Here is a 24,968-nt window from a genome sequence, read left to right as displayed (position 1 = left end):
AAGAAAAATGAGGTGTTATTTTAAGTGAGCTAATTTCTCACACTGGCTTCAAACACTTCCCCCAACCATGACCACAGAGTTATTAAATCCTAGAGGATTTTTTTTAATCTATCAGAAGAAACTGAGCCATTGTTCTAATTATTCTTTTCAGAACAGAACAGAAAAAGCTTATACGAATCTGCTCTAGATTGGTGGCTTTTAAAAACAGAACATGTTGCATGGCTACATTTCTTTTTTTACATTGAGATAGCCTTAAGATGCATTTCCCACAGGCTATGTTTACACATATTTCTGTTTCAGACACAGTTAACTCATGGAAGCAAACATGTTCTATATTTAAGAGCCTCCACTTATCCAATAAAGATACTTCAGTTCCTCAGTATTACCCATCTGCCAAGTGAGGACACTTATGTGTTCTGATTATAACATAATATCTTCCTCTCTAGAGAGAAAATTTTATATGGAAATGAAAGAATGAATGCAGAGAAAGTTGAGGAGCTCTTCCTTGCCTGTTCCTGCTTTTTAGGCCATGCTAACACAGCTGAATTGAGAAATCTGGGAAAGACAGCAGTGTGACTCACTATGATTCAAACTGCACTTGCCATTTAGTAAGGCAACAGGCTGAATCAGCTTTCAATCTGAAATGTAGGACAATGTGTTGCTTTAGGAGTATGTGCAGACACTAACAGTACAGGATTGAAGACGCTCTCATTTTTTTCATTTCTAAAATGCTTTTCAGATAGCTAAGGCCTGTTTTATGCTAAAGTAACAGCACATTTAGCATGTTGTTCATGCTAAGCAGCATTCAAATGCTGTAGCAGAGAGCAAGTGCTTCTCAGTGGATAAGCCAGCACGCATCCGAGGGAGGGCAGCACCGCTCATTCCGGTATGCGTTCTGGGAATGCCTCTCAACTGCTCACTTTGTGAGTTATCGCAACCAAGACAGGAAATGCCAACTGCATTGCCACTGGCCACAGCGTGGGTCTGCTGCCGTCCCTCATCAGCAGTTTGTGCTTGGGAAAAGCAAACTCGTTTAATCTCAGTGACAGCAAAGTATAACGAGGGAGCTAAATCTGCTAAAACTAAATCGTCCAAATCAAATATTTTGAAGTTCTCATTTACTTATTTGCTTTATGCGTGCCAGGGAAAGTGTGGCCCACTCCAAAAACATGCGTCTTCAGTCTGTTAATAAATCATTCTGAATTCAAAACATTCTGAATTCAAAACAATGTTAGGAAAATTGTGAAACCCGTGTGGCAGATGCAGGACAGAAGCACTCTACCTACTTCATGGCTCAGAAAGTTTCATCAATGCTGCATGTTAGGGATTATAAATAAGTGGAAGGACAGTGTGTCATACTTGGAAACTGATAAAACTTAAAATCGAGACAGTTCCTTGAATATGATTTTTATTGTCTGCATCTGTTTCTACTCTTAAATATTTATATTGTTTATTTATTAATTTTACTTATGGTACTTATTAATAATACTTACTGGAAATCTCATTCATGGTAAAGAAAATTAAATGATTAATTTTAGCCAAGTCATTTTTTAAGTCATTGCAGAATTTGAAGTAAAAGCCAAAAATAAAATAGCTTTATGAGCAAGACCATATATCTACTTTCTAATATTCTATAAAGGAACATCAACTAGAGTTTGAAGACCTAATTTCTATTTAGTGGAGAGTAAGTTTTTTTCTGTTTCAATACTTTTAGTAAGTTGTACAATGTATTTCAAATGCAAAGAAAAAGATGGTATCCTTCCTTACTTAAGCCAACTGTTAATTCCCTATATTTAAAGACATCCATGCTACAGACATTGCACATAAATAACTATAACAATATTTTACACATATGAATATACATGCACATCAGACTTTACCTTGATGCAAATAATGAATTACGTTACTCAAAACAAAATGATAACACTAGAGATTCAACCATAAGTACTCAAATCCATTGTTGTTTGAAAAAATTAAAATCATACTACAAAAATTAAGAAAAAGTTACATCAATAGGGGTAAAAAATAAAGCATATATGGTTAAAACAAGATCGTGAGGACTACTAGACTACACCAAACAAACCACAACACAACTGAATTTCTTGATAAATGATTGTACACAGTTTGTTACCTTAAGAGAATGTACCACAGGTTCAGGCTGCTGAGAAGGTGTGGTATGTCCACTGAAGCTAGCTGGAGAGTTGGGTGAACTGTTATTCCCATCAGCCCCTGATGACAACCTAAAAGAACCCTTAGTAGAAAATCAACAACTTTGTTATTAAAACAAAAGTCGTTTATAACTGTATAGATGTCATTCAATTTCACTGCCAAATGAGAATTAGCCATTTAGTTAAAATTTTTCTGAGCCTGTCCTATGATACTATCAACCTATTAATTGGAATACACTTGCCCCTTGACCAGCAAGAAAAGTTAACCAAGAACTACCTCTATGCGTGTCCAGATGTCACTTCTGATTTACCAAAGAGAGCAATGCCCCTTAAGGTATGGCCGTTAAACATTTCAAGAATAATTTTTGAAACTGAAAGATACTCAAGAGTAGGGAATTTGCAAGTTATTCCACAGCTGAGTTAAACATGCTTATTCAGCAAGACAAATGCCATAGTGCATATGTCTCAGAAAATGCAGACACATCATATTCCTGCATTGGAGAAACTCTCTCTCTTATAAAATGCTTCCTTGAGGGAAGACCTAAAATGGAATATATTCCAAAGAGACTTAACCAAAATCAGTATTTTCTTTAAGAAAAAAATTATCTCATTTTCTGTTCTTTTTTGAACTGAAGAACAAAATAGATCAGAAATTACCGATTTGCAGTTTAGTGGCTCTGCAACTTAGTTGGTTAGAAATTGGAAACTGGCGTGACTAATTTTGACCCGTGAGAGTTATAGTCACCCATACAGGAAATAGGAAAAAAATTAAAACTACCTTTTCTAGGGGTTGCTTGGAGAAAGACTAACAGATCAGCAAGGAAAAGGGCAGCAGCAGTCTACCCTCCCACAGAAAAAGTCCAATGGGAACTTCCAAACCTGTTTTTATGGCAATCATTACACTCAGAGGGCCTGAGAGATTTTAATTTCTGTTCATCAACAAACCTATAGATTTTTTTCATGCCTAATAGACTAATAACTACTCCATTTATCTTGGTCCTGAGAAGGAGCATCACATGTGAATTCATAAAGGGAAGAAACCACTGTGGTTTTGGATCTGTATTTCCCAGCTTCTGTAGGACAGCTTCAACATGGTGCATTTTAGGGATAGGAAGGAGAAGCTGAGTGCAGCAACAGCTTTAGGTAGGGGTTTTATGCAAATGGTGCTATTTTTAAAGAAATGGACAAGTCCCATTGATTTTTACAAAAATTATTATGCAGCAATTTGAAATATCTTCTCTCTTCTCTCATTGCCGTTATTTCTCACGTTCTTGAAGGTATCCTTGCCACAGCACAGGCCAATGGAGGCCATGTTCATACCCTTGCTCAAAGAGTTATGGAAACAAATCAGGCCCTGCCCCCACCCTCACTAGCCAAAAGGAGAAGCAGCCATAGAAATGACATTTAGGTGACCTCTCCAGCTTCTGTCCTGCATAGCTACTAATGATCAAATTAATAGCCCCAACCCACCCTCAGGAAAAAAATAGCTATAAGATTTGTTTCCCTGTATTCATAATTCAGAACAAATGAAACATGATAATACCTGATAGAAACAATAAACAGGAAACTATCTGAAGTTGGTTAATTGGGCACACCCTCCCTCCAACCCCACCACCAAATTCTGGACATCCTCTTCCTCTTTAGAGATCCAATGTTTCCAAAACAAAGGAAGGATAACAGAAGCTCTTCTTCCCTGCATAGCCCTAGTCCTCCACTGTTCTCTTTCCCTGCTATAACCACCCTTCTGAATGTTTATGAAAAGACTGCTGAAGTTATGCAGAGTTCACTTCAAACCTCTCATTTTGGACCCACCTGTGCAGTTTTGTCTTTCTTCTAAGGGGTAATCTTAACTCTGTGGCAATAATCCATCCCCCTCAGGGCTATGCTCCTTTCAGGCCTTCTTTTCAAACCTTTTCCTATCCACCCCTTCTGTTTCAAAGGTGTGCCTCCCAGGCGTGGCAAATGGAAGACATATCAGTCCCCAGTATGCTTCTGCTTGGAATGGGACCTCTATATTTCAGGGCACTTGGGTTTAAAAAAATTTCTAAAATCAATGATGAGTGGCTTCCCTAAACCAAATCTTCTGGACAATTTAACACTGTTAAACTTAGGGGAAGTTGTGTTCCACTCTTACCTCTTTAGAAAATAAATATTCTTTTATTAAAGAAATTTCCTTAGAATATAATAATAGAAGTTACAGTAGGAAATACACAATGGGGGAAGTTTATCATTGAGGGGTTAAAGTTTATTTCAAATTCACTTTGTGAACCATGGACTAACAATCACAGGGAAGATCAAGATTCCTGGTTTATGTATTTTTTGTGAAGCCACAAAGGTAGCCAAGTGCCTGGTAAAGTTGTCCACCAACAGGTGCTGAATGGTTTTCTAGATTGTAACAGAGTGAAGAACCTCATTCTAGCACATCTCATTTAGTTACTATAAAATAAAAGTTTACATTTCTATGTGGTTAGTAGAATCAGAATGATCTAAGTTCAAAGTTTACATTTCTATGTGGTTAGTAGAATCAGAATTATCTAGGTTCAATCAATACACACTCTCTGATGACTAGTGTGTTTTCACTGATGTATTTTTTAAAATGTGCTACTGAGTGAAACAAATTATTTTAAACGGTCTCTTGAAGTTTATTTCAATAATATTTAAATAAATAAGCCTATTTATTTAAATTATAACTTGGCTGGTTCATGCAACAGGGAATTTTTAAAAAAGGAATATCTTAATGAAATTGGAAATGTGACTCCCAACTTCAGAGTGGCTTGTTCTCAAGATGCATGTGATCATTCACTGCATCGTCATCTCTTGGGTCAGTGGTGAAATTGAAAGGGCAAGGAATGATTTTCTGGGCTGGTCAGGAGACAGCTGACAGCATCTCACAATTCGTTTTCATGGCCACTGACCTCTTAAACTCCTTTTCATGAAAGGTACAGGCTACCTTTGTGCTTCTCCAGTGTTTGAGGTTACTCAACTTTCACCCTCAGGTTCAGGGAAAAAAAAAATACCAGAGATGATTGTTTAGGAAAGACTGCACTCCGAATTCCCCTCCCCAGACTTAGACAACTTTCTCTTCATGTATACACACTCATTCTCTACCCCCCATATAACTTTTCCTCTAGCAGTAGAAGCGATCTGGTTATGCACAAGCAAATGCAGCAGCTGACTCGTCTTCACTCACCGGGAGAGTGGGCAGGCATCGTCCTACTCCTCGGCACCCTTGCCACCACTGCAAGACCCGCCGGGCTCTGGGCCCCCAGCCTTTCTCCATATTTGAGCTGTTTCTAGTTGGAGGTTGCCTTCTATTCTGGGTGGCCTTATATTTGGAACAATATAGTACAATCACTCAGAAAAATACTGTTTCCCAAGTCTCAAGAAAGCAGAGAGAACAAGAAGCTTAATGAAATGAACCACAATGACCACAATGGCAAGCTGTAACATGCACCTCAACTAGGGAAAAGACACAAAATAAAAACAAACTGAAGTCTATATTAGAGGTAATGCTGACTTTTAAAAAAAGGTTTTGGCAAAGCTGTAACTAATTCTCAAACTACCAAAAAGTGGTAGATGATAGTGCTAAAGTTAAAGAAAAAAAAAGCTACTTAGACCACTTTATTTTGTGGGTTTTACTTATGAGTAATAGAGAAGTAGCATAAGTCTTCCAAGTATTTAAAGCAGTATAACTTCAGATCTTAACAAAAATTATTTGAAATGCATTTGGGAGCACAATGCCCTTTTGTTAAGAAACACAAGTTATACACAAGTATATTCAACAATACTCAAAACCTGATATTCAACAAAATATTGGCACATTTAAAAATACAAGGAGCGGCAAAAGTAGGTTTATGCTGTTCATGGGGAAAATAATGCAATAATTAATAAATAATACAAGAACAAGTTGTTTCGTGTTCTCACAATTATAAACCTATTTTTGCTCTACACTGTATATATGAGCTAATGCATCATAATAAATGCTTTACATGGGACATATACATAGTTATCAAAATTTGTATTAATCAAGCTAACCCCTAGATTTCTGTACTAGTTGGAACTAGAGATATCACATAACAAATATAAAGAAGAAAATACAAAAAAGTTTTCCCTAAATTTCAGTCTTTTCCCCATGAAAACTAATTCTGTTAAAATGATCTGAACCAAAATGAACTTACTTGAATGTAATTTCCTCTTCCTGCCAACTTTCACTAACACCTTTCAGAATGCTATGTCCTAAGTAATACCAAGAATTTTAAAAATACAAAAAATTCACAAAATAGCCCTTGGATTCCAGTGTCTACCTATTTAATTTTATGAGACAAAAAAATGAGAATAGAAGATTTTAGTTCTCATTGATCCATTTCCCTAGAAGCATGTGCTTACTGTGAATAGTAATGATCTGATTTTCACTATCCGCTAACTTTTGGAGGCAGAATTAATAAAGAAAATGTCTTAAGTGAAGTAAAAATAAGGAACAGTGATGATCAGCAGCTGTTACTCACAAAACTACATTCTGAATCTACAAAATCAGTACATACTATCTATTAAATAAGTCACATATTCCTCACTCTTGGACCATAATGATCATTTCATCATAGGAACACTGATTTGAACATTGCCCTTTTGTCCTCATTTCATATGTGTCTATTTCCACCATCAAAAGAATTATATCCAATAATTTATATGACTGATGTCTTAAAATTTACCTCTCCCCCAGTTGTCATAGTTCTATTTCTGAGACCATCTTTATGAGTAATGCTTTTTTTTAAATTTTTTAAATTATATTTTATTGATTATGCTATTACAGTTGTCCCAATTTTTCCCCCTCTACCCAGAAGTCCCCCTCCCTCAGGCAATCTGCACACCATTGTTCATGTCCATGGGTCATGTATATAGATTCTTTGGCTAGTCCATTTCCTACACTGTACTTTCCATCCCCATGGCTATTCTGTAACTACCTATTTGTACTTCTTCCTTTTTTTTTTAATCACTTGATAATTTTTTGAAACTTATTTATTTATTTTGGGGAGGGGGCCCCCGCTCTGTAACAATTCCCCCCTCTCAGACTTAAGACCCTTTATAATCGTATAAAGGACAATGGGCGAAGGTCTCATGCTCCTCTAGCTGCTTCAAGCTGGACATGGTCATCGTCCTACCTACCCTTGGGTCCAGAAATCCCTAATAAGAGTGGGGGTGTGGAGGGGAGGGTGGCCTTCCTACATGGGAAAGGATCTTGCAGACTCCAGGTCAGCTGGCTGTCCCTAGACAATGGCATGCTTGGTTTAACAGGCTTGCATCCTTGTTGTATTCTTGGGGCAACAGATTTGGCAACAGGGTTAAAAGGCACCATTCAATCCATAACCACTAGATGACAAAAGGCAGGGATTAATTTTTCAATGTCTCACATTAGGAAAAAAAAAAGGCTTCTTTGGAGGAAGGTGTGCCAAGCATGTCATACTTGTCCAAAACCCTTTTGTCCACTATACTTAGTTTGGGCTGAGGGGAATATTTTAGGTTTCCCCCCTCTCAGACCCCCCCTTTTTTAATGAGTTCTAACTTCAGGATTTGGTTCTTTCCATGACTTCCACATCTTTCAGATCTTATATTTTTCAGATTCAGAAACTGGATAAAACATAATTCCTACTGTCATTCTTCCTTAACGTGTAGTGAGATTAAATCCCAATATCTCTCTGTTATGACAAAATGTATTATACCCATGAAATCTAAGGTAGTAATCTATAACCATTTAGAAGTGGCTGGAAAGAGCAGCCATTTAATTAATATGTAGACAACATACAATATTTTCCACTTTCAGAAAGCACATAAAATATGAAATAATAGGTATGCTTTTTCAGGATCTTGTAAAAGTTCCTTTTTAAACATTATTTGTAGATTATATAGTATTATTAATCTCATAAGAGGAGGTCATATACATGGGCCAGATTTTGGGGAAAGAATAAACTACCTGATGATATAAACTTTTTAAAGGAAAAGGTACTCTTAGAATCAGGCTTCCTGACTTCAACTCATGTTGGCAGTATGGGTTTTTTTGTTTGTTTTTTAATCCTGGTCTTGGAAAAGTGTATTGGACTGGCTATTTTTGACCTTCAAGTAAACTACAGCTGAATGGTATTTACATATTAATAAAGGCTTCGCTCTTTGCTGGCTCTACAATTGTCATTCACACTATTTTCTCTAGCCAGCTTCTACAAGAAAAAAGAAACATACTGTGCCTCCAAAGACTCAGGGATTGGAATTGTTGCTGGCAACTTTTGAGCTCAAAATGGTAGAAACCCAGATTCTGGCCATCAATTGGGAGAAAAAGTCCCAACAACCTTAAGAAAGTCACCTTCAATCATATTTTCTGAGTAATCCTATTTTGCTTAGCTTCATTTTCTGCAGTTTTTCAAAATTCTACATTTTGAAAAAGAATGCCCAAATGTCTAACATTCCAATGGAAATCTGAGTACTCACTAAGTACTCAGGTACATAATGTAACCCACAAATTATTGTAGCTATAAGGACAGTCCATCCTAAATGCCAAAAGCAAAGTAATACTCTACATCAAGACTGTGTAGGGGGTAAATTACAGATTACTTACCCTGAGGTAAGTACTTATAGAAATCCTGAATTCTGATGCTGTAAGCCCCAGCCTGGATCAGGAAACAAAATGCCTTCATTTCACTGAAGAAGATAAATATATTGGTTGCGCTATCCCTCTTTTCTGGAAAATCTCCAGTGAAAAGTGATATTAAGGATATTTTATAGTATTGTCTTGAAAATAATTGACTTCTTAAGAGTTAAGAAAAAACATGAAGCCATTCAATTTTTTAAGAGACCATCTAAACAGAGAAACTATTTTACTTACAATCTCACAGAGTAAAATACAATTTACAATATGAATTTTAAGAAAACTGGCAAGATAAAGCTATTATAAATAAGTTACCTTCGTGCTATTTATGGTTATATTTTATTTATTGCTATTTTAGTAGCAGTATTTTAATTAACACTTTGGAAGTTTCCATTCTTTTGCCTTATAGAAGTACACATTAAAAAAATCTTTATCAGGAATAACAGAATAATGCTTTATATTTCACTATATGAAATACAGGTTTCTTGTGTTTTTTTTTAATTGATTTTTTTTAATTGATTTGAGAGAGTGAGAGAGAAACACTGATTTGTTCTTTTATTCATTTATGCATTCATGGTTGAGTCTGTGCTCTGATGAGGGAAGAATCTGTAACCTTGGAGTATCAGGATGATTCTCTAACCAACTGAGGTACCTGACCAGTTTAGACATAGATCAGACACAGTGCACTTGTAAGAAACTTTAGAGCTCAGCCCTCTTATCTATTATAGGAAGCCAACTATGGAAGTCTGAAAATTGATCGGCTAAAGTGGTTTCCTGTTAGTTAAAGAAGTTTAATTTTTTATAAGTCCTGAAGGTAGGTCAAGCTATCATACTCCATCACAATGCATACCTAGTTTAAGAAAAAGGATGAATTCAGTTTTTCCTTATTATAGGACATGCACAGATGGCTTCTTTAATCTTATCAGGAAAATAATATTTTGTTCAATTTTACCAGTCTACATTCTGACATTTCACAGAACTGCAGTATCACACAAATCAAAGCTTAGATTAGAAGCGACTTTAAAGGTCACCTTGACAAACTTCTCCCAAAAGATTCCTGTGAATGGGCTTAGTAATGCTAAGGGACTCTGCTTTGCTTGACTAGAGAACATTTAGTTGACTGTATTCAAAGAAAAGTATTTTTTTATTTAACTAAAGTGAAAATTCTATTCAATATTTATTTTGAACATTAATTTCCTGGATTTATAGATATTCATTTATTATTCACTTAAATATTTGCTAAGCATCTACCAGAGATAATATCCCATACTATGCAAAGTAGGTATCTATTCCAATGTTTGCTGAGAGAGAAGCAGAGTAAATTCAGCTCATTGACTCTAGGGTCACAGTGCCTGGGTTCAGATTATTAATTTGATGCTCATCAACTACATGACCTGGCTGTGCCTCTGTTTCCTCATCTATAAAATGTGGGTAATAACAATGCAATAGTATCTCACTCTATGAGCTTGGTTACTTATATGAAAAGAGCTTTTAAAACAGTGCTCTGTAACAGCTATTTTCAACCTCTTTCATCTCATGGCACACAAAAACTAATTACTAAAATTCTACAGCACAGCCAAAAAATATATTTTTTGCTGTTCTGACAAAAAAAAAAAAAACAAAAAAAAAACAACTAGGTATAGTTTTGATCCACTCACACCAGATGGCTATTGTGTTGGCTGCTGTCACTTTTTAATTTGATAATCTAAGCGAAAAGAGGTCAAGCGCCCCTGATTAAATAGTCAGGTATTGCATGTTCTAAAAATTCTCACGACCTGCCAGTGTCTCTTGTGGCACATAGGTTGAAAATCCCTGTTGTATAAGTATTTGCTGTCATCATAATTTTTGCTTTGCTTGTCAACCCATTTTATAACTTGTTTGTCAGTTTATTTTCAGATGTTTATTATTTAGAGCAGCAGTTCTTAACTTGGGGCGATTTGGCCCTCCGGCAGGTACATTTAGAAAAAAAGTTTGCAGATACTTTCAGCCATCAATACTGCGTGGGTAGAGAGGCCAAGGATGCCGCTGCACATCTGACCGTGCCCAGCACCGCAAAGGGTTATCCAGCCTCGAATGTCCATAGCACTGCAGTTGAGAAAGCCTGATGGAAAGAAAGGACTATCTTGGAAACTTGAAAAGCAAAATTTCTGTTGAGGGCTCCGTGGAAGATTTTGCATATGAGGACAAATCGCCCACATGATTTGGAGCTTGTAATAATTTTGAAGAAAACTCTAAACTTCAGCCTGGTCTAAGTATAAAGACAACCCTATTTCCACCTCCAAGTAGGAAATTACTCTTTCTAACAAAAGGAGCAGAATTAAAAATATCCAAAATATCCCCTGCAACAATGCTAGCAGAATCAGAGTACAAAATGGGCAGGTGAGGGGCAGTAGTCCAGAGAACAAGCTGCTCCCCGCATGGACAGAGACAGCTCACTGCAGCACCTTGAAAACCGAGACACCAATCCCACAGAGAATAAAATTGGCAAGAGGTGTTTGCGGAAATTACGGAAGAAAATAAAGCTCTCTTAGCAACAACACAGGTAGAGTCTGAACTTCACTTTAGGCAGACACACTGGGAAAGAATAAAACTGCCAGGAAATAGAAATGAGGTTCTGACATGTGCCATAGTGCACAGGGGCGAGCACTGTGCGCCACGCACAGGCAAATCAAAAAGACAGAAATCAGGGATCCGAACAGTGACCACTCTCTCCTCCACATGCGGCTCAGGGCCATGTCATCTGTTTACATGCTTGTCTCCTCAGTAGGGGAGGACTCCTCTGAGTGTGTCTTAGTCATAACAGCTCCTAATTACTAAGCTCTTCTTACATGTTAGCACTCTAAGTGCTGCCACTTAAGCAATTGTTAAGGCTACCTAATATGAGCTTCTGCTACATCTTACTACCTAGGTAGACACTAAGGGTTGGACTGGTGCTATTCTGAATAATGTACACTACATAATGATTTTTAAATTTTTTTGTTTGGGCCCTGAAGGTCTCCTTCTGTTCTGTTTCCTCATCATGTGGCTCCTGGGGCTGCAAGGAGAGCCAGGGGATCCTGGGGAAGATCAGGATGGTTAGAATGGCCACGGGGTCTTGCAAGGATCAGAATGGTGTTAATATTGATAACTGATCCAGAAGAAATGGTGCACACCATCAGCTCCATGCCAGTTTGCTTTTCTCGACTCCAGGCACATAACTGTGGCAGTGACAGTTACCTCAAGTCTGCATCTATAATAATATCCCAAGGATTTTGAGACTTACAAAATAACCTAAGGAATTCATTGAAAATTAGTGACAGCTCACTTTGAAATACTATATGAGTCACGCTATAAATGAAATACAGTAGGGCTCCAGGTAAATATAATTATTTTGTCAAGAGAACAGTCTATTTCCTGTTCTTTCTTATCTCTGGGTTTGGGTTCCAGTGAGACTTTTCTGGATCCCATGCTTTTCTTGTCCCATGCTAATGTGATCCAGGAATGTCCCTCTCTTAATTCTGGTTCCTTACACATTCATATTCACATTCTCTCTCTCATCCTGGAATAGGTATCATGGCTCTGCAGAGAAATAAGTCATGATCATGTGAACTTTACTTTTCATTATTTAACAGATGGGTGTAATTCCCTTGACCACTCACCTTACATGAGCTGAGAACACTTTTTTCTTAGCTCAATTTTAAGCCCTATCACATTTTGCAGTGATATTAAATTTATATTGTAGAGCTCTTCAATATCATTGCCCTTACTTTTATTATTGCTGTAATCATGATGACTAGCACCCTATCTGTCCTAGCAACATAACAGTTGCTCAATAAACTTGATATATTAATAGATTATCAAAATCAATGTGTGAGTCTGGGACTTCTCCTCTAGCATTGCAAAAATAGTTGTATAAATACTTGGTTATGTGCCTATGTACTTGGTAATTAGCAGGTAATCAACTATTTGTCAAGTAACTAAAGCACACTTCTAGAGTGCTAAAACAGCCTGCAATAAGTGAAACTGACATTTTTGTGATGATCCATATTTGGCAAGTCTACACAACTTAAACATAGACTAAATTCCCACCATTGTTTTCTCTCACTAGTTACTATTGTTCTAGCAAAATAAATCCATTCAGGAAATCTTGAATCACTTTCAGGAAATCTTGGATCACTTTCATCTATTTCTAACACCACAGTGAAGCTCAAGTATGTTAAAACAGTCACCGAAATTATCATGAGGGATGAGAGCAGACCAAAAGTAGAAATAGACTTTATCCTGGGGCATCCAAAGTATATGCTTATGCCCATCAAAATCATTATGTAATGGCAAACATCAAGTAGTGAAAATAAGAAATAACTATCATCAAAAGAGATATTATCCTCAACATGAAGTGTAGGCCAATTATGAATATATACGTGTCCCCAGCTTAGGAAACTAGAAGGCAATATTTATTCACTCACCCCTCATTTATCATGCCAAATAATGGCTAAGATTCAGGTTTGTGGAGTCACAGTAGAGGTGGTAAAAGAAGCTTAAATTCAGAGGACCTGAATTTTAGACAGGGAAGCAGAAGTAGTTCAGAGGGACATGAGCCTAGCATGTAAGGGACATGAGTAGCAGACTAAGGCTGACATGAAAGGCAGGAGTCAGGTCACAGAGACCCCTCTACACCATATGAAGGCTTTGAAATTAATTCTATACTGAAGTAGGAGCTGTGACAAGACCTGACTGTGTTTTATAGATCACTCTAGTAATGTGGAGAATAATTTGGATGCGACAGCACTAGCTGGGACAAAGTCCAATTAGGATATTAACAAATAAGTTCAAGTGAAAACTGATTACTCATTGCCTACACTGGACAGTAGCAGAAGGAATGAAAAGGATATTGATGAATTAAAAGACATAGCCCTATGAGCCCTAATGTTTATTTGAATGTAGGTAATTAGGTTGAAAGAGGAACCCAGAATGGCTCCCAGCTTTCTGGCTGGGTACCAGCCAAATGGTCAGGCCATTAACCAGTACAGGAAGTGCCAGGAAAAGTAATACATCTAACTCTTTCATCAGATTTTAAAATCAAGAACAAAGAAGTAATTAACAATTTATGAAGCCCCAAATCATCTTTCTCACTGATACCCATACAAATAGGTTTCTTCTGACATGTGAAATAAAAGTTTACAAAAATTGTAATGATTTTAACTTCATGCCATGATGAAAATATCTGATCAAACAATATAAGGTTTTTGGAAGGAAAGTAATTTTGAAAAATCTGTGACTGCATATAAAACTTGAAGATATATATATTTCCCACAATAAAAAATATGTGAAAGTAATTACAGAGATTAGCCTTTTTATAAGAATTAGGGCAAACCCCAGGAAGAAAAGAATATCTTGAAAAGGCTAAGACAGAAAATGCCCTGTATATCTGTCACCAGAGTGACAGCAGACAAAGAATAACAATGAAGGCCTGGTACAAAATGGCTGTGAGACAAAAGGTAGAAAATGTGGACAATTCGATTTATGCACACTCTGCTTCTAGGTAATGAGTTTATGTGCATAGTTCTTGTCTTTTATTTACCATACAGCTCCCAGTGAGAAACACTGAAATTTGTAGAGGGAAAAAAATGACAACAACCAAGTTTACATTCAGTAGTAAAAGTTTATCACATAGATGAATACTTTTAGGTCTTGGGCTTATTAAAAAATGGGGATGAGGGGGACATGAGTAGGACTGAGAGTCAGGGCACAGAACTGAGTTGCCTGTGTTGATTGCCAATGCAAAGAAGTCTTGCTGATAAGCATTGCATTCGTATTGCAGAGTAGAACCAGTTGATGCTCATGTCAGATATCTCAGTACTCCCTCAGAGCCCAGTGGAAGACATGTACCTAGCCAGAGCCCTAGGGGCCAAACAGCTAATTAAGATAAATACTTGTTGATTTGACTAAGAAATGCTGCATGGTGAGGTGGTGTTTGCTGCCCTGGCTTTAGCAAAAGGAAGGATCTTCAGTTTCATCAAGCAGTCTTCCAGTACACGAAGCCCCCGCACAAAATAGGAAGGTCAAGAGAAGAGTTGGACAGAGCCAGCTTCATACAAGGGCAGCTACCTCTCTAGGAGATGTGTTAATAATACAAGTACAGCAGCTTGTTAGACTGCACTTCTACCCGGGCCATTGTTGGAAGCTCTATCTTGGAGCATTCACAATAATCCTACACTGAAAGCTTTACAAAAGCATGAGTGGCCAAGATGATCCAGGCAGTGCAGCTTCTGCATACGTGGGCGCAAGACAATCACCAGCGGGAGAAATAAGTCTCCGTTAGTGAGAACACTGCCAGAGCACACAAGGAAGCATCATGAAAGCATGAGTTCATTTTCACAATCAACTCTTACTAGGAAGAAAGAAAAGAAGTGATTTAAAAAGTAGTTATTTGTGCCCTACTTCCTAACATGTGCCCTGGCTGGTTTAGCTCAGTGGATTGAGCGTCGGCCTGCGAGCTAAGTGTCGCTGGTTCGATCCTCCAGTCAGGGTACATCAGAGAAGGAAAACTCTGACTCCAAAAAACCTCCGCTGCCTTGCGGCATACCTCTTCAGGGGAAAGGCTAAGGGAGTAAACCCTGACAGAAAATCCGGAGCCGGAGTCCCTAAGGCGGTTTGACGTTGTAGTCAACACCGGCAACTCCTGCGGCGCACCTGAAGCCAAGCTGTATCGACTCCGTCTTTCCCTTGGACCCTTCAGCTGCGAAGAGAGGGGGGGTCTGCTGCATGGGCAACAGCAGACCCTCCATATTACCCTGCCCAGGCTCTGTAGCTTCAGCGTCATCACAAGATGTCGATTCAACACGGGAGGAGACAGATACCATGTCACTCCCGAGTCGGACTGCACAGCCATTCTCGGCGGTGCAGATAGACTCTTAAGAAGCTACACCATCGTCTCTCGAGACGGACGGCTGCCGACGACGACTTCCTAACATAATTTATATGGAAAACAAGATTTTTACATTCAAACTTATATATGCACATTTAGGTAAATAATGTTCATAAAGGTAAGTCTAGGACCCATCAGAGAGCTAAAACAATAACACATAAAACAACTTTGCATAATTAGAACATAAAATAAGTTCAAAGATCATCCATAAAATCTGGGAGATTTAAAATGTTAAATGGGCCTCTTTGTTTCCTCTCCGCATGGTGCTCCTTCCTCCTTCCCTACCTTCATATTTTAAAGTGTCCCAGGGCACAACCCACAGTCCTCTTCCTCAGCACGCTCACAGGAAGTCCTAATTCAGTCCCATAGTGATTTATCCTTCCAAAATTATCTCCAACCCCGACCTCCTCCCTGAATTCCAGGTGTATATACCTAATTCTGTACGTGACATCTCCTGGGTGGTGTCTAACATCTCAAATTTATTTACCATTCCCAAAAGACAGCTTGATTCCCTGCACCTCCTAATCTGTTCCTCCCAGTCTTCCTCATTTCAATGAACAGCAACACCAATGATATAGTTGCTCAGATCAAAATCCAAGGAGTCATCCTTGATTCTTTCTAGAGCCAGCATGCTGAAGCACCCTGGGACGCCACTCATTGCACAGTCTATGTGAGCAGGGGTTGTAGTGCCCAACCTGTGAAAACATATGGGGTCTCTTTCCCTTATTTACACATCCAGTCTGTTATCGAGCACTCTCAGCTGCACTTCAAAATACATTCTGAATCCAACCTCTCTCCTCACCATCTCTACCCCGCCACTTAGTTCAAGCAACCGTCAGCCCTCTTTGACTACCAGACTGGTTCCCTCATGAGTATCCCATGTCTGTACCCACTCCCTGCCTCTATCTTCTCTACCCAACATTGACAGTGACCTTTTGAAAATGTTAATAGATGTTATCACAGCCTTGCTCAAGTCCTTCAATGGCTTTCCATCAATTCGGACTCAAGTCCAAACACTTGACCTTGTTAACAAAGCCTACAGGCTTTGTTCCCAGCTTGTCTCTGACTTCATCTTCTGTCACTCTCGATCTCTCTCACTATTCCAGCCACACTAGCCTTCTTGCTCCTGTTCCCTGAAACATGACTAGTTTATTCCTACCTAAATCTTTGTCTTTAGTGTTCTTGTTTCCTTGTAACACTTCTTTCTAGCCATATTCTTTCCTTCCTTCAGGTCCCTTCAAATGTCACTTCCTCAGTGGGCCTTTCCAATTCCATGTAAAATACCTTGACACTCCAGTCACTCTCCAGTTCTGTAACCTGCTTTTGTTGTTTCATAATTATCATCATTCCCAGATATTACATATTTTTAAATAATGATCCACCTATGATCCAGCTAATTGTATGTAAGCTGCATACATTTCTTATACTAGGCTGTATACTTATTGTCTAAAACAGTATCTGTACATAACAGTTACAAAAAGTATTTAAGAGATAAACATTGAATAAATGGCCAAGACATCATCTTCCCACGACCTAAAGAAACCCCATTTCATATTTGTTAAGAGTTATTTTTGTTCTACTAAGAAAAGCAGTGGAAGACCACTAATCATTTCCCATTGAAGGAATATCCCTGTACCAATCTCATGCAAAATGTAAACCTTTTTCATTTCCAATAACAAGATCACTGGTTTTGTCTAGCCTAGATTCTGGGGATAAAAGATAGCATAAATAACTGAAATTTAGTTTTCCCTAATCCCTCCATATAAACTTTGACCATAGCTAATGCCACAAACCAAGTCTACCTGGTAAAGTTTTTTGTTTTCCTGAAGTTTCTGGGTGAAGGACTTAAAGGCCAACATTCTGAGAGCATTACCCAAGTAAAGGACCTGGCTAAACTTTAAAGTACACAGCTAACATTTTCTGAAGAGTTGACTAAGAAATTCTGAAAAGTGGCATCATAAAGCTTTAGGAAAGGCAAATTTTAAAAAGGGAATTTTTAAAAATTAGAATTTTTGCAGTAGTATCATTCTGGAAAACAACCAGGCCAACCAGTAATAATAAATTTTTCAAGGCTGGCTTGAGGTTTTTTTTTAAGTAAAAAGTATTTTTCCTACTCAAGAGAAGAATAACCCAGTGACTAATGAGCTCCATAAGCTACTCACTGCCTGACCCTCAGCAAGTCACTTGTCCTCAATGCTAAATGGAGAGGTCTGTCAATTAGCTTCATGTGGTGGCTGTGAAGGGTGACTAATAAACCTGATTGCAGGGCACTCTGAAAACATTAATTGCTATATTGAGGCTTGATAATTGCCAGGTTGCTATCAGTCACTATCTAAGCACAGGGAATGCATTTGGCTCTTTTTAAGCTCTCTTCTACCCCTTGGCTTTTCTGATGTCAGTGAGTCCTAGTGACAAAAGCAAAAAGACAAGTGAGGTTCATTCTTGCTTTTCTATAGGTCTTATCCCCATCTGTCTTATCTCCATCTGCAAGAAATATGCTGGACACAGGAACTAGCCTGAGAGCCTTCTCCTCTGTTCTTCCCAAAGCACACTGCAGACAAGGCTTTTCCTTTCTTTCCTTTCCAAGCACACATACATCGTAATTAAAAACCACATATGTGACAAAGATCATGGGAAAGGAGAATATTAACACAGAGGACTTGAAAACACAGACTTTACTTTATTCTTACTAATAATCTCCCAATTTCTCCTTCTTTCATAAAATGCCCACATTTAAGGAAAAAGGGTGATTCATTGATCTCTGATCTCCACCTAAGCCAGTAATGGTTTTCCTCATTCTCTAGTAAATGTGGATTTAGAAATTCACTTGTCTTTGAAGGACTATATAGAAATTCGTTTTCTCTCCAAGCCGCCAGCCACATGGTGTCTGCTTTAGAAACAAGCCTGCCCCACGTTATCTCCCCAGAAAGCTCCGTAAGACATGCAAGACGAGCCAGCACACAACTACAATATCATCACTCGCTCACTAGAGTAACACACATAGGTGTTTCAGAAGGTACACATTTCCTAGCTTATAGTAGTACCACAACAATTGTCCTTCCTGTAAAGGAGGGCTTGCCTTTTCAAGTCAAGTGCAAACAATCTTCATCACCAACAAATTTTCATCCCAAAGCTAAGTGGTTTGTTAGGAAAAAATACCTTTGCTCTTGTTCAACCAGCTCTTCTGGTTCAATCACAGGACATTTCAAAATCCAGAGGCTGATCACTTAAGGACAGGTTTGAGGATGATCGGACAAAGGAACTTAAACCAATGAAAAAATAAAAAGTATATGTTGAAAAAGTATTTGTGTATAATATTTTATATACAAATGAAAATTTATATAATAATATGAGAGACTCCAATTAAATAAAAATACCAGTAGTAAGAGATAACCCAAATAACTGACAAATTATTTTGGTGTGGAGCGGGGATGAGCAAACTACTTGCAGAGTTAAATCCAGCCCCTTTCACCTGTTATGTAAGTAAAGTTTTATTAGAACACAGCCACACACATTCACTTAGACATACCTGTGGCTGTTGTCAGCTGTTCTGACGCTACAGTTGCTGGCATGTGTAGTTGCAACACATCGTACGGTTCACAAGTTTGAAAATATTTACTGTCTGGGCTTTTACTAAAAAAGTGCCGACCCCTAAAGGAAGGATGAAAGGGTTACTGCAGACTGCAAAAGTCTGGGCAGATTCTGGAGAATGAGGCAAGTGGCTTAACGGTAAATGGCAAGTATACAAATATTCTTTCCTATGTAACTTATTTAGGGGCTAGAAATGTTCTTAAGATTGATAAAAGGGTGAGATCTTTCCATGCTGAGAAAATTATTAGAGTGATGAAATCTCTCAGTGAATAGCAAGGATGGACTAGAAACTAAACTGAGTTTATTAGCTACTTCCAATTCAGACCCCAAAGACACCACACCAGCAGTTTGTTTTGGATGGTGGTGGTGTCTTCATAGCTATCTTGCTTCCAGGGAAACACACTTGCCACAGGACAGGTTTCAAGGAAAACAAAAACAAAAACCAGAAAACTAGACCAACGCTAACAAAAGTTGGACACAGACCTTGCTTCTGCCCGTTAGAGAACATTTTCTCATCTGCAAAACAGAGGTAATTACAGGGGCCAGGGGCCCAACACTCAGGACTTCAGCTGATGCTCAGGTTGCAGTGAGTGCTTATAACAAAAATGAACATCCACCCAGTCATTTGAAAAAAAAAAAAAAAGAGCATGTAAAAATAAGACTTGGATGCTATCCTTTTCATGACCTACAGTGGCATCCTAAAGACTTAAGACCCTGAATATTTAAAACAAGTAGGACTGATGCCTTCAAACAAAATTCACATAAAACATACATGTAAAACAAAGCATAATTTTGTAAGGTAAAAAAATATTAAATATCAAACATTTTCTAGTGGTTGAAAGACCAATAAAGTCTTATATATTCCTAAAGCCCTTATTATTCCTTATTAAAATTACTATGCCATCACTTTACAGCCCTAAGAAATCGCCCAGAATTGGGAGATATTTTATCACATTCTCATGACTGCTTCTGAAGAACTTCGTCAATAACAAAATCCTGAGCAGGGTATTTATTTCGAGTGTAAAACATTGGAGAACGGCAGCTGCTCTTACCTGCTCTAACACCCATCTTGATCTCATTCTCAAGTGCCAAAGGCTCAGTGTAACTGGTTTCCCTAACTGAGAAAATGTTCTTCAAAAAAAAAAAAGAAGTGCCCGAACAGCCGCATGAGCCACCTTCCTCCCAAGTGACCATTTAGAGGACCCTGTCTTAAACAGACCTCCCCAAAGTCCTTTTAAGTTGTTAAGGAACCTGAGCTGCCATCACCAACTATCTTACTGAAAACACAATTTGCAGAATTTAGTGATAAACCCATGTGAGTTTTGCAGGTTAAGGAACCACATATTGAAATAGGAGTGGGGTAGGAACATGGAATGGAAAGTGAATGAGGCTGGTCCCCCCCAAAATAACCAAATTCAAAATGCAGTGTTGCTAAAGCCCCCTTTGTCTAAACCTCTTCGTCAGAATGCTGTCATCCAAGTTCTAACTGTGGCTTCTGCTAACGTTTGGCACTCAATAGAAGCTTGGCACCCAAAAGGATCAAGACCCATCATTCCCACACAATTATTTGTGATCAAATTTACTGGAATTGAGATTTGTTCCTGAGTGTGTATGTTATGCTTTTCTTTCATGAGATTTCTGTAGTTATGGATTTTAAATTTCCTAGAATATGAAAATATTTAAATTAAAAAACTCCCAGTTTTTGGCATGATGGCACACCTGCCTTGGGTGTCAGAACAGCTGATATATCTTGGCTATTACCAAGCCTCCTTTCTTAGAGCCAGCTTTTATATAAGTCCAGGATGGTTCCCATCTGGTCCTGGGTTTATTATTTATTTGTCAAATATTAGAACTTCTGCCTCGCATTTTGTTCTGTTGCAAGTGAGAGCTATTTTAAATGAAGAGAAGATAGCACCAAATCTCTTTATTTGCTATTACACATTTGAGTCAGATTTGCATTTCTTCTGTGATCCTTACATTTCTGTATTCAATTTTTTTGAATATAGCTGCTAAGAGCAATAGCCAGTTAGATGATTTTCAACTTTTCATCTCATGGCACACATAAACTATTACTAAAATTCTGTGGCACACCAAAAAAATTTAGTTTTTGCTAATCTAACAAAAAATAGGTATAATTATGATTGATTTACAAAAAAATACTAGTAATTACTTACCCTTTTTGCTTCAAAGTAAATTTTTTAAAAATCAGGTGCTTATTACAGTATATAAGGATTTCCAGTACCAAGAATTAACTAATCAGATACAATCTTATTATGCAACGTGACCAATAAGATACACCTCTCTTATATGACCTATATATTTATGGTTCCAACAGGGCATACACACCAGAAGGCTATTGTTGTGCTGGCTGTTGTCATTTTTTTATTTGAAAATCTAAGGGAAAAGAGGTCAGTGCCACTGACTAAATAGTTAGCTATTCATTCAGCACCCTGGCTGAAATGGCTGAAAATTGCTGACCTAAATGAATAAAACTAAATAATAATTAGTCCAAGAGTTTTAAGCAAGTAAGTTTGCTGCTTCATTTTTTTTCTCTTTTTAAAAAAAAACTATAGTTCAAAAGTTGTTTCTATTCCATTAACCTATATTAATGGAATTAACCTCAAAGAGGATAAAAATTCTGAAAGAGAGCTTGCTATTATTTGCATGCTGCAACTGAGCACTCCTATAATCACAGATATCTGAGGTACTGAAAAGTTTGAGGACAAGAAGATCTCCCAAAGGAAAGAATTAGACAAGGTAAATACACTTGAATCAAGGATATTGGAGCACTTTCAAAAGGGAGAAATAATCTTTGAATTGACTATCTCTTTCCTAATAGTAACTGTTCCTTCCCACCTCCATTTCTGGGCTAAATACTGTCATAAGGAGTACAGTACTTTTTCTGCAGGGTTTGGGCCTGGAACAAGGTAGAACCCAAGCAGGAGTTGGGACTGTCTCAGCCCAGAGAATGGTGGGAGCCGCTAGACCAGACATTAATTACTGCAGCAGCCAGTCAACAGCCCGAGTCAGGACCAGACTTAGGAAGCCATGTAACCACGCCCAAAGGTAAGCCCATGGGGCCTAAGAGAACTGGCCACCTCTGTTTCACCAGTCTGTGCTGGTGTGGCCTGAGTAAACTCAATCTATTGCTTTCAGTAATGCCACATTTACAAACAGGGGTGGGTTGCTTATCAAAATACTCCACTGCTTATTGATATAGAAACTACATAGAATTCTTAGAATAAGCTCATAAATAACCCTAAATCTTCTCTTAAGAAGGATTCACCTAGCCACCAAAGGCTGCTATGTCATAAAACAATTAGGGCAAAGCCATTTACTTTATTTCACATTCTCTTTCTTCGTACTGCTTCTCTACACCTTTAATTAGCTTTTTAGGTTAACATGTTACCAGGTTATATAGGCTCAATGGCATGCTATCTGAAAGATACTATATAAACTATAACAGCAACACTGATCATTGTCTCACAGCATACCTCCTCCAATTCCTCTTTCATTCTCTATGTCAACCACACATCTAAAGAAAGGTCCAGCTGACTTTTATTTCAGATGCTTTAGTCTACAGAATGAGTCCAATAAATCAGATATCTTTTGAAAAAAACTATTTTCTTCTTTGGACATGTCCTTCTGTGCATCACAAGTAAAGCAGACTTGACTTCGATTTATATTCAGGTACCCTTGTTATTCTCACTCTGGTCACACTGCAAAAACTAATGTATGCTATCTCATGTCTTCTTTTTCCCACAGTAATTTATTTCAGTTTATTCCTGAAAGGAATTACTGAAAAGTATATTATGTTTTAAAATAAAGACTACACATTCTTTTGGTAAATATTAAAGTGAAATAAGTTAATTTTCTGACATTTCCTATATTATTATTCTCTCATATTTAAAAATTGTTTATCTTTGAAACATCATGTCTCCATTTATTATATGAAATCTTTTCAAATATTTTTACCTCTGATTTTTTAAAGATTGTTTAGTTTTTGTACATGGGAGAAAATATCTTACATTCAGGTGATCTTTAACTATGATTTGTACCAACCTTTAAAAGGCATTTCCTTCTCAAATAATAATATTTTTAAAATAACACTTTTAAAAATAAGACTACATTTATAACTTTGGGCTCTCTTTGAAATATTGTATTTACAAACTGGATCTAAAGTTCAACTCCAGGACACTTGCAGGATACCACAGTGAACGGAGAGCACCGCGCTCCCTGGGCAATGATGATACTTCATCTACTCCTCTCTGAGCTCCTGCCTGGCACTGGGGAGAACAAACTCAACCTTCAACACATTTCTCTATCTGTTCTTCAATAAAGACCCCCGCATTCTAGGACCTGGGAACTTTGGATGGGTAGAAGACACAGACTCAAGCTTTCATATATCCTTGGGCCAGAATGTTCAGGACTGGAAAGAGCCACACTTACCAATAAAGAAACAGAGGACTTTGCCACCAGACCAAAGAGAAATCCATAAGGATTTATCACACTCATTTTATGTTTAATAAGTATATTGGTAGGAAAGACTAGTGCCTTTATGTTCATTGCACATAATTTTACATGGGGGGGGACACAGAATTCATTAAAAAATTGTGTATTCTTACATATTTAAACTCCAGTCACCTTCTAAGTACTCTCCATTTGATGCAATACACCTATTGAGTTTTTTTTCACTGCTCAGAAGTTTGTGAATTCATCAATTTTGATGCCTTCTAGTGCTTCTGCCATTTTTTGTTTCACCTCTTCCACATCAGCAAAACATTTCCCTTTCAGAAATTTTTTTCATCCAGGGAAACAAAAAAAAAAAGGGGGGTACTCAGGGTGAGATCAGATAAATGGGGAGGGTGGGGCACAGGGGTCATGATATTTTCGGTCAAACACTGCTGAACAACACTCAGCACGGTGTGGGAAGGTGCACTTGTAAATCACCCATCCTGAGGTAGGCAAACATGGTGAAAGAGTCTTCAAAAAAGAATTCACTGAAGCTAAATGCAGCTTCTCACAACAATGCCAGCTGGTACTCCAATAGAGATGGGTTCCTAGAACACTCACCTAGCAGGGGAAGCTTGTACTGCAAGAAGCCCACCCTCTAGAAGATAAGTCCTGGTTGTTGTTGTTTTTTGTTCCCCCTCGTATAATGAATAAAAATAAACATTTAGAGGACTGCACATTATCTCTTGAAATACATAAAAGCTAACACTGCTTAGACTAGTATGTGAGCTCCACTATATGCATATTTGATGTGATATGAGTCTCAAAAGATATATACCATGACTGTATGTGATTTAAATAAATTTAATAGCTATATGATGAAATTTTATTAACATTAGAACCCAATGAAGTAGAATAACCCATAATGACATAATCAGCACCTATAAATAACAGAGCCAGTAGGGTATAAAGTTGTAGTTTTAAGAAATTTTATATCAAAATAAAAAGGAGTAAACCTATTTTGTGCGGACATTACATATAAATGCAGACTTTCTCTGGGTTAAGAGTCATAGGTTTACAGAACTGAGTTGAACTTCCACCTCAAGTTTCTCAGTCAAGGCATGCCAGCAAGTCGTCCTGGCCCGGCAGCTGATTAGGCCAAGTTCTGGTCCTCTCTACTCAGTGCTTGGTCTAGTATTTTCACAGCACTTCCTTT

At 37.8% G+C, this 24,968-nt stretch overlaps 1 protein-coding gene across 6 annotated transcripts in view; it reads right to left on the bottom strand.

The window, feature by feature from the left end:
* The window catches only part of CCDC85A (coiled-coil domain containing 85A), a 169,070-nt gene that overhangs the window by 7,181 nt on the left and 136,921 nt on the right, over positions 1-24,968 (bottom strand). For 2 of the 6 annotated variants that reach the window (XM_090281318.1, XM_090281319.1), the window contains exons 4-5: positions 5,359-5,493; positions 2,132-2,251 (exon numbers count right to left, since the gene is read on the bottom strand). The exons of 2 other annotated variants lie outside the window; for them this stretch is intronic. In XM_090281318.1, coding sequence (XP_090137444.1) covers positions 2,132-2,251; positions 5,359-5,493 — 255 coding nt within the window. The remainder of the gene's footprint in view (positions 1-2,131; positions 2,252-5,358; positions 5,494-24,968) is intronic. 2 more of the 6 variants (XM_090281320.1, XM_090281321.1) reach the window with 1 other exon arrangement.

This window comes from Furipterus horrens, unplaced genomic scaffold (assembly GCF_987537825.1).
Source record: "Furipterus horrens unplaced genomic scaffold, mFurHor1.1.pri manual_scaffold_6, whole genome shotgun sequence".
Taxonomy (NCBI): domain Eukaryota; kingdom Metazoa; phylum Chordata; class Mammalia; order Chiroptera; family Furipteridae; genus Furipterus; species Furipterus horrens.
Note: the sequence above shows the minus strand (reverse complement) of the source record. Positions and strands in the feature narration are given on the sequence as shown.